Below are 13,575 nucleotides of genomic sequence, written 5' to 3'. Positions count from 1 at the left end.
CCTTCTTCTTTTTCCCCTCAAAGTTAACTAATGTAATTAACCCAGAAAGCAGTTATAAGTGAAGCATAAGAGTAAAATATAGAGCAATCTCTCCCCTTACTTAGTGTGGCCACAAAGCCAACCTCATTTTGCTTGTGCATGCATGCAGGATCACCACTCACAAACACTGTTCCTCCTTCAATGGAGGAACAAAGTGATCCTGGGAGCGCTGTCAAACAAGAACCCAGCTTTGAATCTATCTTATCTTCCCTCCTCTGTTGCCCATTCTATATATCTATAGATGGAAGTCTGGAGATGAAAAAAAATGCCAATAGCAACCAAAAAAACCAGAAAAGCAACTTAATTCGCCACTCTTCAGCAATGTTTCCACAGTGATCAGACCATAAACCTTACATCATTCCTATGAGGTTAACTCAGTCTCAGAGATGAGAGAAACAGTGAACCAGAAAAATAGTAAGTTACTTCTGAGTTTTGCTTACCATACCTCTGCCTTTCATGGGCTTCAAAGTCATGAAATTGCTGGCAAGTGATAACTCAGGGCATAGCAAGGCTGAAATTGCAGAAACACACCCTAGAGCAGAGGGAAGCCCTATCATGCCAGGGCAGCAGTGCTCACTGAGTCCTCTGCTTACCCTGAAAGGCTGGCTGTACTTCAATTTTGCCAATAAGAAAAGTGAGTGAAAAAGGAAAAAAAAAAGTGATTATTTATTTAATGTGAGAGTAAGAGAATTCACACCCAGGACTGAGTGCAGAAACCTTGGTTCTTCCTGTGCCTTACAGTGTCTCCTGCAACTGGCTCCCTCTTCCCACTTAAGAGCTGTCCAGACTTGCTTTACCTGACAACCACTCTGGGAGACATGCTCACTTTATAGATGAGAATGAGACTTGGAGAGGCTAGGCTGACTTCTATGACTATATCACCACACGTGCGATCAGCCACACATGCTCACCTGTTCAGGTCTTCTGGACTCTCAAGTCTGTGTGACCTTTCCATTGATCATACTGTTTCCAAAAGTTCTTTATTTTCTAGCTATGGTATGAACGCTTACCTCTTCTTTTTGATGGAAGACTGTGAAAAGCCCATCCAATAGCAGCACTATGTTCAGCTCACAGTGATCAGGACAGAGCATGTGAGTGGTGGGTAGAAATTAAGGCCTGTGTGCCGATGCCCAAGTGCACACTCAATGAACTATGCTGCTCTCCAGACACTGGGTCTTCATTAGCTGTCTCAGATTCCAAACAGCAACCATGCAGGCAATACCTTGAACTGCCTGTATTACATTCTTTTCCATGAACTCAAGTTTTAAAAATATCAATTCTCAGCCACATGTCTTTTAAGCCCAGATATTTGGGAGCTAAAGCAGGAGATTAACTTGAGCCTAGGAGTTCAAAGCCAACCTGAGCAATACAGCAAAATATCATCCCAATACAAAACAGTAAAATCAAAATTCTAATTCTCAAAATGAAAAACAAACTGTGGTATGGAACTATGCTTTACACAGAATTATTAGAATTAAAAAGAGTAACCAAAAGGGGATAAATCAGGTTTTTCGGGAAAGTCACAAGTACTAAAAGCAGATTCTTCACTTTGTTATTCCTGATAAAGGAAACAGCACAGAATTTTTAAATTTCTAGAAGCTGTATTTTTATGATTCAGAGACATTCAATGATTTGCTCATGATGCTATAGAATTTCAGAACTTACCACACATTATCCCCAAGGCTGTGCTAAATACGGCCATATATCCAAAGTAAAATGATGTCTGAAATAAGCCATACATCCTGCAATAAAACAAAATGACACTTAGTATATATTTTGCTATTGATAAGACCTTAAATTTTACTAAACGACAGATTTAATTTCCTATTTAGGAATGATGAGAAAATGTCTCTACTTACTTTGTTTTGAAAAAATAGTAGTAAAAGGAATACATGTAAACATAGATTGCAGTTGATGCGGCAGAGAGAAAACTTGTCCATTGCCTGGAGAGAGGGGTAATAACGAATGAATGGCATTAAGAATTGTAAAGCAGAGAAATTTACAAAAACATCCTTTAAAATTCTATGTATTAAAAACCAGCAGAGCTGTACCTGGTAAATGAATACATCAACAAGGAGAAATTCTCAGCTCTCCTCAGAAAGAAAGTTCCTACATTTTGTCAGATTATTTATTATAAGAGACTCTCATAAACAATTTTCCTTTTCAGATTTGTCTTTAAATGTTTGAAAGGGGAAAGATGTGCTAGGTGTCAGTGGCCCCTGCATGTCATCTTATCTACTCAGGAGGCTGAAATCTGAGGACCACAGTTCAAAGCCCAGGTAGAAAAGTCTGTGAGTCCAATAACCACCAAAAAGTCAGAAGAAAGCTGAGACAGAGCCTTGAGCAAAAATGCTAAGGGATAGTGCCCAAGCCCTGAGTTCAAGCTCTAATACTGAGGGTGGGGAGTTGAAGTGGGGAAGAGATGCTTCTTAATAAAATTCCATATCAAGCTTTTAAATAAAATATTTCACGTAGCACTTTTTTTTGGCCTAATTAATGCTATTTTTCTTCTAAAAGTTTTTATCATTATGGGTTGTGGTGGCACATGCCTGGAACACAGCTTATTGGAAGGACTAAGATTCAAGCCAGACTAGGCAAAAATTATCAAGGCTCTATCTCAATAAATAAGTTAGGCATGGTGATATATACATCTGTAATCTCAGCTAGCAAGAGGCATCTATTATGAGGAGCATGGTCTGAGGCTGGCCTTGGGCAAAACCTAAGACCCTATCTGAAAAGAGCTGAGGGTATGAATCAAGTGGTAGAACATCTGCCTAGCATGTGTGAGGCCAAGTTCAAACTCCACAGTGACACACGTACACCTCCCAACATGTTTTTTTCATTATTTTTACAAATGAAAAAAAAAAATCCCTTTACTCTCTTGGTGGGGTGGGGAGCAGTATCCGATTTTGAACTCCCTCAGCCAGCACTCTACCACTTGAGTCATACCTCCACTCAGTATTTTGGTAGTTCTATTTTTAGAACTACCAACTTTTCTGCCCCAACTGGCTTTGAACGATGATCTTGCAGATCACAGCCTCCTAAGTAGCTAGGACTACAGGAATGCATCACTAGTATCTGACTCCTTTCTTAAGTAGTAAATTTTCTTTATTTTATTAATTTACTTTATTGTTATAGAGGTGATGTACAGAAGGATTATGATTATATGAGTCAGGTAATATGTACATTTCCTTTCATATAGTGTCTTCTGTTCTCTCATTTTCTCCCAGTGCCTCCCTCCTGTGTCTATACATGAGTTCTAAAGTTCACTTTCATCAATGTCCAGTAAACTCCACTGCTGTACTTTTTCACTCTTTTCCCCTCGAGTTCTGTACCCTTCTCCAACCCTTCCAAAGATGTACTCGAATACACTATACATAAGGTAAAAAATACAGAATCATCAACAACTAAACTCCTCTTTAAAAAAAGAAGAAAAAAGTCTTGTGTCCATATCACGGAGTTCATTTCAGCATATATACTATTTTATATAAACATGAAGAGGCACTTAGGCATTGTGCCTTTGTGTTTCTCTCCTAAAAGTATTTCCTTTTTGTCTCACTGTATGCAAGTATCTAGAATCCTGTATAATTTATTGTATCCCAGTGCATTTTAGATCTAATTTCCCCTTATCAGAGAGAACAAGTACTATTTGTCTCTCTGAGCTTGTCTTACCTCACTTAACATGATTTGTTCTACCACCATCAATCCCTTAAATAGTAAAACTTTTATACAGATGTTGTTCTCAGCTTCGGGGATTTCACAGACAGTCTTAATGTAGGTACTTACCACCTATAGTCCTCCGCATTTAGCAGGAAGTATGTGCAGACGATGGTCACGCAAACAGTCACAATGCACAGAATGACCAGCACCAGCATCATGAAGCCATAGACATAATAGATCTTATACGCCCAGAAAGAGGTGAAGATGAAATACCTAAGATGTGATAAAGACATGGCTTCAATCTTCATCTCAAAGATCACTCAGTTCTTGCTGAGACACATTACGTTTCACCTTTCACGTTTAGCTCACTTAAATGACTTCTTTTAAGTAACTTCTCAGTTTCCCTAATCCTTATCTCATGTGTTAAATCCTCAAAATATTTTATTGTATTTAATCAGTAACAGATCTTTCAGGAAGATATTCAGATCTAAGCAAACTGAACAAACTATAGCTTAAAGGAGTCAACTGCAGAAAAGAACTAGTGAAAGTAGTTGAAAGTCTCCATTTGCAAAAGTCAGTTCCTTCATTTTTATATACTATTTTATCAATGTATTATTTTATATTTATAAAAATGTTCTCTTACATGGAAAAATATAAGTTGACAGAGTAATATATAAAATTTGAAAAAGAAAATTAGGAAAACAAAGCCTAAGAATGATTTACATGGTCTTCAGAGGGCAGTAAGGGAAAAGTAGAAAGATTTCTACTCTCATTCAGCATTAAGTCAGAACAAGACCTTGAATCTCTTCTTTTTCATCTGTTTGCTAGCTCACTTATTATCATTCATGTTATCAGCAAGCCTTAACAGAGCCTCTGTTCCCTCGCTGTTAAGTGATAGAGGTCTAAAAGCTAATTTAAAAAAGTATCCAGACTCCTTTCTGGAAGGGATCAATAACTCTGTTAAATGCTGTTATGGTTTCAAGGTTGTGTATCTCCCAAGGATGCTTTGCTGACTAAAAGTCTTGATCCCAAACAGGGCCATATGGGAGGTGCGTAGAGTACTAGTGGGGTACCTTTGGAAGGAACAGTGGGATGTAGGCCTTCTTTTTGACTTCTTTATAATCCCCACCTCTCAGATATTCCCATTTATATCATCCTCACCAGCAGTCAAACCAAAAGGACTGCCTAATCTTGCACTTTGAACCTCCAAAAATGTTGGCACTTCATAAAGTTAGCTGCTTGAAAAATTTTGTTAAAGCAATGTATACTACTTTAATAATTCCATATCTACAACAAACAATTCTCTTTATTATAATCAAATCCCTCAAAATATAAATACACCGCAGGAACTTACATTTCAATAAAGATTGAGCCAAAAGGTAAAATTCCTCCCAGGCAAACAATAACTGCAGGCTCCATAAACCTGGAAAATATTAAAGTAACAGTAAGCTTCCAATATGATTTTTATAGGATATATAAGTCCTAAGGATAAAAGTAAACCAGTAAAAAGAAAAATCAAAACCCAAAGATAACAACACACAGCTTGGTTTCAAATTAGTCATAGGTTATAATCAATAGTCTTTGCAATATTAAAGCCTAAAGTATTTGAGGAATAAAGTACTGCAACTGAAAGAACTTAAAAAAAATCTCTTTACTCTTACTGTGACACTTCTCAATAACTTCTATGAACTCTATAGGCATTTACTTACAGAAAGCCAAAGAGAAGAAAATAGAATGTGAAGCAACTTTTCATAAACTGTGGCTTTGCTACATCTCTGCTCACTCTGCACTTCCTTTTTCAGTGAATTACATAGTTAAAATAGTTAAAAATGATTTATAATGAAGCCAAAGAAAAAATAAGAACTAAAATTCAAACTTCATTCATTCACTCAACACTTACTGATGATAATCAGTCATTCTCCACCTGGATTGCCTTCTGAAATACTCTCTTCCTGAAAGCACTGGCTCATGTGTTCTCCTTTAAGGCCTCCCAAGTCTCCAGAGGAGAGATGGCCCCATTGCCTGGTGAATACAGCCCACTGCAGCACTTAGTACTTAGTACAGTACTGTCAAGTTACCTATAGCATATTTCACTAGACTACAATATCAGCAAGAACAAGCTAGAAATCTACATACTCCCACTGCTGAGCACAGCATCTGAGCACAGGAAAAATAACAAACATCTTTTGTGGTGAATAAACTGGAAAACTAAGAAGAAAATGTAAGTTCACTAGACTACAATGTCAGCAATAACAAGCTAGAAATCTACATACTCCCACTGCCAAGGCACAGTATCTGGGCAGAGGAAAAATAACATCTTTTGAGGTGAATAAACTGGAAAACTAAGAAGAAAATGTAAGAAATTCAAAGCTAGAAAAAAAAAGTAACTTTAGTCTAGTTCCCTTCTTCTACAGTTAGCCAACACCCACAAAAGTTGAAAGTGATCTGATACAACACATTAAGTGATAGCCAAATCTATAATCAGATTTTAATTCCCATGCAATTAAAAAACAAGGCTCGGCTTGAGCGGAAGTGCTCAGGGACAGTGCCCAGGCCTTGAGTTCAAATCTTGAATACCAACTGGGACAAGCCATCCCAGCCAACGAAGCACCTAGACTCAGCCAGTCTGGGGAACAAGGAAACATGGAGAGGAGTAAGAGATAATGTCACATCAGCTACTTTGTGTCTGCCCTTTCAAAATTAACCAGAGCTGGGAGGTCAGTGGAAGTAAGAAGCCTACCCAGCCAATGTCTATACCTGTCTACCTATTAATGGAACAGGAATTTATATTCTTGCCTTTGTCACCTGACTTCTCTACCTAGTCGCCAGATGTCAGAAGTAGCTAGGGACATTTCTACCAACATTTTCAGCACCAAGTCCTTCCTCTTGCCATTTATTTGCTGTTTAGTATTTTTTTTTCCAGCCCCTCAATGCTCATGAGACTTCTCCAGACTTCACCTAAGGACTCAATCCACCAAGGGACAGCTGCTGCTCACTGCCTTCTCTGGGAGGGGACCAAATTCCAGCCTTTTATCCCTATTGTCGGCGCCCCTTGTCAGCAGGAAGTAGCCAGAGAGAATCCTCGCCCTATTTCATGATTATTAAAAGGTTGGAATGTAAGGTTCGCTCCTGGATGGCTAGCAGACTCCACCCTCCTCGCAGCAAAGTCTCCACCCAGTACCTGCGTTACCTAGGCAACTGGGACACCTGGAAGAGGTCACATCTGCATCCGCTGAGGTCACATCTGAATTTGATGTGGCCACACCTTTCCCCGCCCATACTGTACATAAGGCCTAGCCCAGGCCCAGAAGCGCTCTTGCTCTTCTTTTCTAGCTCTCTCTGCTCTCTCTCTGCTCTAGCTCTTTCCTCTCTTTCTCAGCCACGTGGAGTGCCAACCTTGCCTGGTCCCAGCAGGTCTACTGAATAAACCTACCCCTTACCTGAATAGCCACGTGAGTGTTACTGTTCTTACCCCTCTCTCTGCTCTTTTCTAGCTCTTTCCTCTCTTTCCCAGCTCTCTCTCATTCCCAGGCCTTTCCCAGCCACGTGGAGTGCCAACCTAGCCTGGTCCCAACAGGTCTACTGAATAAACCTACCCCTTACCTGGAAAAAAAAAAAAAGGCTCGGTGTTAGATGTGGTAGCTCATGCTTGTAATCCCAGCTACTTAGATAGTGCAGACCCAGGAGGATCAAGGTTCAGAGCTAGCCCAGGCAAGTTAATGAGATTTCATCTCAATAAACAAGCTGGTCATGGTGTGGCACATCTGTAATCACAATAACTGGGGAGGCATAGGGAGGAGACCAGACCAAAAAAAAAAAAAAAAAAAAAAAAAAACTTGGGCTGCTATCCAAAAAAGTAACTAAAGCAAAGAGAGCTGGAGGCACAGCTCAAATGGCAGACCCTGAGTTCAAACCCTAGTACTACCAAAAACAAAATAAGTTATACATCAGTCTTTCTACACTCAACTGGGACTCAACTAATAAGTTATACATCAGTCTTTCTACACTCAACTGGGACTCAACTCTAATGAGTAAGGGCACAGGCAAATGATATTCATTCCTCTCCTTCACTAGTCTCAGTGACCTGGAAATACTTCTTCTCAGATGTGAGGTAAACATGAGAACACTGGTCCAGTCTGTCTAATAGTGATTTAGGGGAAAAAAAAGAAGTTGAAGACTCAAAATTGCTATATATCCATATAGCAATAAGAAAAGCAACATATGACTAATTCCTCAGACTAGATCACTCCCCTAAAACTATAGGCCTGTTTTATTCAGCCTCTATTTCCATATACATCTACATACTTCCACTCCTAGAAAAGACAAGTAACATTTGCATGTTTGTATAAGTAGCTAGATATGTTATATATAGACACACTTAAGAGTAAATATCTAAGAAAAGTATTTTTCCAATTTATATTGCTTATATTTATGTATACAGTCTACTCTGTATCATCCTAAGACGATGATAAATTCAATTAATTCTATCCTATTAAAAACTAGGAAAGGGGCTGGGAAGGTGGCTCAGTGGTGGAGCACTTGCCTTGCATGCATGAGGCCCTGGGTTCGATTCCTCAGCACTACATAAGCAAAAAGAAAAAAAGCCAGAAGTGGTGCTGTGGCTCAGGTGGTAGAGCGCTAGCCTTGAGGTGAAGAGCTAAGGGACAGCACCCAGGCCTAGAGTTCAGACCCCACGACTGGACCCAAAAAACAAAACAAAACAAAACTAGGAAATTCAAGCCCCACAACCGACCAAAAAAAAAAAAAAAAAAAAGTAAAATAAAAACTAGGAAAATACAGCTAGGTGCTGCTGACTTGTGCCTAGCTACTCAGGGAGGCTGAGATGTGAGGATCCAGGTTCAAAGCCAGCCTGGACAGACAAATCTGAGACGCTTCAATTAACCAGCAAAAAGCTGGAAGTGGAGGGATGGCTCAAGCAGAGTGACAGAAGTTGATCAAAAAAGACTAAGCCAGAGCTTAAGATCCTGAGTTCAAACACCAGTACTGGCAACGAATTAGAGAGGAGGTGGAGGTGGCACAGGAAAGAAGGAAGGAAGAAAGGAAGGAAGGAGAGAGAGAAAGAGGGAGAGGGAGTGAGAGAGAGAGAAGGAAGAAAGGAGGTAGGGAAGAAAGGAGGGAGGAAGTGAGAGAGAGAAAAAAGGAAAAAAGAAGAAAGAAATTCTGTACTATTGCAAAGTGAGGATAAACTGTGACTTAGAAAAGATGTTACAGACATCAAATACAGTGAAAGCAGGGGTTATACTGTGGGGGAGGGACATACAAAGCAACAAAGAAATAATCATATAAATGCGTTAGAAACAAATGCATGAAAGAAAAAAAACATTTAAATACATATCTTAGGGTTCATTTTCCTAACATCACCTTAAACAAGTCGTTTAAATAAGGATACAGGTGGACCCGTTGCAACAATGAGAAGTACAAGTTGTCATGTTGAAAACGAATTTTACAACTTTGGGGGGGGGGGGGGGAGAGGATGGGGGAGGGCTTGGAAGGGATGGGAAAGGGAAACAAAGGAGGAGGCTACAATGATTGATAAGAAATGTACTCATTATCTTGCCCATGTAATTGTAACCCCTCTGTACAGTTTTTTCACAATAAAAAAAAAGAAAAAAGGTAACTTTTTCACTTATTGAGCACAAGTAAGTATGATTTGTCATGTTAATTAAAAACATTCACTTATTTTAAAATACTGACCAAATTAGTCTGTTTATATCTTGGATTTTTTTTAAAAAACTAAAAGGAACAAAACATTAGACATAAGCTACTAAAATAGCTGTGGCAAAAACTGGAAAAAGGAAATGACTGAGTACAGTTAAGAAAATCAAAATCATTTTATCCATTTTAAGAACTGCTAATAAAAAAGGCAAAGGTAAAAAAAAGAAAAAGAAAAAAAAGAAAAGATGTTACAGGCCAGGAGTTAGCAGATTTTTCTGTGTATGTCCACATAGTAAATGGTTCAGGTTTTGGAGGAGATATGGTCTGTAAGGTACAGGCAACCACAGACTTGTGGCTGACACCTGTAATCCCCCCACCAACTATACAGTAAGTGTAGGTAGAAGGATGCTGATTTAAGGCCAGGTTAGGCAAAAGCTAGACACTACCTGAAGATAAAATAAAAGCAAGAAAAACTAAGGAATGGCTCAGTGAAAAGTCTGCTTAGCAAGCACAAACAGGTCTTCAGTTCAAAGCCCAGTACCTAAAAAAAAAGAAAAGGCAGCCAATTAACAGGTTAAATTTAACCTGCAGGCTTAAAAAAAAAAAAAAAAAAAAAAAAAACTGGCAAAACTGGGTTTTGGTGGCTCACACTTGTCATCCTAGCTACTCAGCTTGAGCAAAAAAGTCTGTGAGACTCTCCAATTAACCACCAGAAAACCAGAAGTGGCACTGTGGCTCAAAATGAGAGTGTTATAGCCTTGAGCAAAAAGAGCTCTGGGACAGAACCCAGACCCTGAGTTCAAGCCCCACAACTGACCAAAAACAAAACAAAACAAAACACACCAACCAAACAACATCAACAAAAACAAACTGGTGAAGTAGTTAGGTGCTGGTGGCTTGAACCTGTAATCCTAGCAACTCAAAAGTTGAAAGGCAGCCCTGGCAGAAAAGTATGTCTTATCCCCAATCAAAAAAAAGTGAAGCATTAGCTTTCTACCTATCAAAGCATCTGACTTATCTGAATGGCAATATTATTCAGAAACTAAAATAAGGACGTAATGTAATACTACTTCTATAATATAAACTGAGAGGAAAATAAATACCAACAAATTCTTAAGCTCAAATTTAAAAGTCTCATAAACACATGCAAACTCTAAAGTTATATATGTTTTAAGAACTTCTTTATTGTGAGAAACAACCATATAAGATATAGTATTCTTACCATTTTTTCTCTGGTATAGGACGAGGCACAGCATTGACTCGACAAGGGAAGTTGGGCTGGCCTGACAGATTTCGGCCAAGAATTGTACCAACAAGATTTAAAGGAAGAATAACAAAAAAGCAAATGCAACAAACAGCCACCTATTAAAACAAAAAGTATGATTATCCAGAGAACAGTAATACTAATAAAAAACAAGAGACTCTTAAAATTTAAGCACAATTCGATCACAAAAGAAAATGTTTAAGTTCAGTAAAGACTAGAATTGTATAAAATATAACACTATTAGAACAGGTAAATATTATAATTGAATCAAACACCAGCTGAATTGTTTCCTATCATTTTGGTTATCCATTTCTCTATTCTTTCATACTCTGTCTGATAAATCCTTTGTTCTCGTCTTTCTTCCTCAGTTGTCATGCTTTATTTAATGTTATCTATGCTTCATCTTTTATCGTTATAACCAATTTACTGGGCTCATTGAACTTTACAAACTCTATTCACCTATTTCACCTATAGGTGAAAAAAATGAGATCCAGAGAGGCTAGGTAATTTTTTGTGATCATACATCTAGTATGTAGACTAACTAAAATTTTAACTCAGATCTGCTGGCCCAAAGGTTCATGCTAATTCTATTCTACAGTGCCTTGAAATTTGACAACAGAAGTATCTCTGCCATGTATATGTGCCATTACTAAAATAATACAAATGTTTCTCAAGAGCCTAAAATTAGACAAAGCCATATATTTTAGAACCAAAGAGGACAATTGGAAAGTATTTATTTAGTAATTTTATAAAACATACAAACTTTGGGGGATAGCATCTAGCTAAAATCAATTCACTCTGAACTTTAGATAAAATGAAAAACCAAATTCCTAAAATCAATTATACATTTTGGGATTTTATTTTTATATTTGTTTTAATTTGTTGGTGGTGGGGCCTGAACTCTGGGCCGGGGTGTTGTCCCTCAGCTCTTCAGCTCAGAGTTAGTGCTCTACCACTTGAGCCACAGCATCACTTCTGGCTTTTTCTGCTTATGTGGTGCTGAGGAATCAAACCCAGGGCCTCATGCATGCAAGGAAAGCACTCTACCACTGAGCCACCTTCCCAGCCCCCATTTTGGGATTTTAATAAATATAAAGTAGAAGTGAGAGGAAAAGCTGTGAAGAAACACAGAAATAAGAGTGACACGGTAGTGGGGCTGGGAAGGTGGCTCAGTGGTAGAGCGCTTGCCTTACATGCCTGAGGCCGTGGGTTCGATTCCTCAGCACCACATACGAAAAAAGTCAGAAGTGGCGCTGTGGCTCAAGTGGTAGAGCGCTAGCCTTGAGCTGAAGAGCTGAGGGACAGCGCCCAGGCCCAGAGAGCTGAAGAGCTGAGGGACAGCACCCAGGCCCAGAGTTCAGGCCCCACGACCGGACCAAAAACAAAACACAACAACAACAACAAAAAGAGTGACACGGTAGAAAAATGACCATGATTATATGAATGTTTTTTGAACCAATGTTAGTGAAAACTCACATTATATTCTGTGTGTGTAAAAAGCCAAGGTATCACTGCCTTTCAGCTAAAACATGTATAAATGTGTGACAATTAAGAAAGTTCTGTAATCTCATTAAGGATCAGATTAAGGAACTCATTTTGTCTCAGTTCACACCTTTGAATAACACAAACTTATGGTCACATAATAAGAACTATATGAAACATAAAAAATAAACAGGTGCTGGGTGCTGATGGTTCCCGCCTATAATCCTAGCTACTCAGTAGGCTGAGATCTGAGGAACATGGTTCAAAGCTAGCCCAGGCAGGAAAGTCTGTAAGACTCTTATCTCCAGCTAATTACCAGAAAAACAGAAGTGGTGCTGTCACTCAAGTGGCAGAGCACTTGCCTTGAGCTGAAGAGCTCAGGGACCACTAGTGGCCAGGACAGAGTTCAAGCCTCATGACAGACAAAAAAAAATTAAAATTAAAATTAAAAAAACCAGGTTGTACAGTATCTTTACAATAAAAATATATTTTGAAAAAACAGGTGCTTTTAAGATACTTTAAAGTATTATGTTTCATATATTAATAGGATAGTAAATATTGTCTCCAATTTGTTTGTTCAGTTATTTTTTTGGGGGGGAGAAGGGTTCTAGTACTAGGGCTCCTACTTGAGGTCACATGCCCCATCTCCACTTTTTTTTTGGGGGGGGGGAGACTTAAGGGAACATTCCTATGTGCAATCATATGATCTAAAAAAGAGCTTAGGGGTTTCAGAGTACTTCAGAAATTCGTAAGAATTTGATTTGGAAATCCTTTTGAAAAGAAAGTGTGTGTGTGTGTGTGTGTGTGTGTGTGTGTGTGTGTGTGTGTGTGTGTGTGTGTGTGTGTGTGTGTGTGTGTGTGTGTGTGTGTGTGTGTGTGTGTGTGTGTGTGTCTGTGTCTGTGTGTGTCTGTGTGTACACATGCACACGTGTGTATGCTCATGCAAGTGTGCCCCAGTCCTAGGCCTTAAAACTCAGAACCTGGAAACTGTCCCTAAACTTTTGTGCTCAAGGCTATAGAATTCTACCACTTGGAGCTAGAGCTCCATTTCCAGCTTTTTAGTAGTTAATTCAATCTCATAGACTTTCCTACCCAGGCTAGCTTTGAGACTCAAGCCTCAAATTGAAGCCTCTTGAGTAGCTAGGATTACAGATATGAGTGACCAGCACCTGGCTCTTGAAAATAATTTTTTAAAAATTATGCCTAGTTATAATAAAGTACATAGTTCTCAAATGAATTCTACAACAAATACTAATACAATGGAGATAACTTAGAGACTGGTTCATTTTTGTGCAAGCCTCAGAAAAAAAGCCTTTTTTATCTATCTATCTATCTATCTATCTATCTATCTATCTATCTATCTATCTATCTATCTATCTATCTATCTATCTACCTACCTATCTATCTATCTACCTACCCACCTATCTATCTATCTATCTACTTCTGGATGATAA

The 13,575-nt window shown here is 38.7% G+C and overlaps 1 protein-coding gene across 1 annotated transcript in view; it reads right to left on the bottom strand.

Moving 5' to 3' along the window:
- Tm9sf3 (transmembrane 9 superfamily member 3) overlaps positions 1-13,575 on the bottom strand; it is a 64,234-nt gene that overhangs the window by 8,454 nt on the left and 42,205 nt on the right. Inside the window, exons 10-14 of the mRNA XM_042689562.1 lie at positions 10,598-10,737; positions 5,054-5,122; positions 3,826-3,972; positions 1,899-1,982; positions 1,705-1,781 (exon numbers count right to left, since the gene is read on the bottom strand). Of these exons, the coding sequence (XP_042545496.1) occupies positions 1,705-1,781; positions 1,899-1,982; positions 3,826-3,972; positions 5,054-5,122; positions 10,598-10,737 (517 nt within the window). The remainder of the gene's footprint in view (positions 1-1,704; positions 1,782-1,898; positions 1,983-3,825; positions 3,973-5,053; positions 5,123-10,597; positions 10,738-13,575) is intronic.

The sequence above is a fragment of the Dipodomys spectabilis genome, unplaced genomic scaffold (assembly GCF_019054845.1).
Source record: "Dipodomys spectabilis isolate Male_0828 unplaced genomic scaffold, ASM1905484v1 ptg000125l, whole genome shotgun sequence".
Lineage (NCBI taxonomy): Eukaryota > Metazoa > Chordata > Mammalia > Rodentia > Heteromyidae > Dipodomys > Dipodomys spectabilis.
The sequence above is the reverse complement of the archived record's forward strand: the minus strand, read 5'-3'. Positions and strand labels throughout refer to the sequence as shown.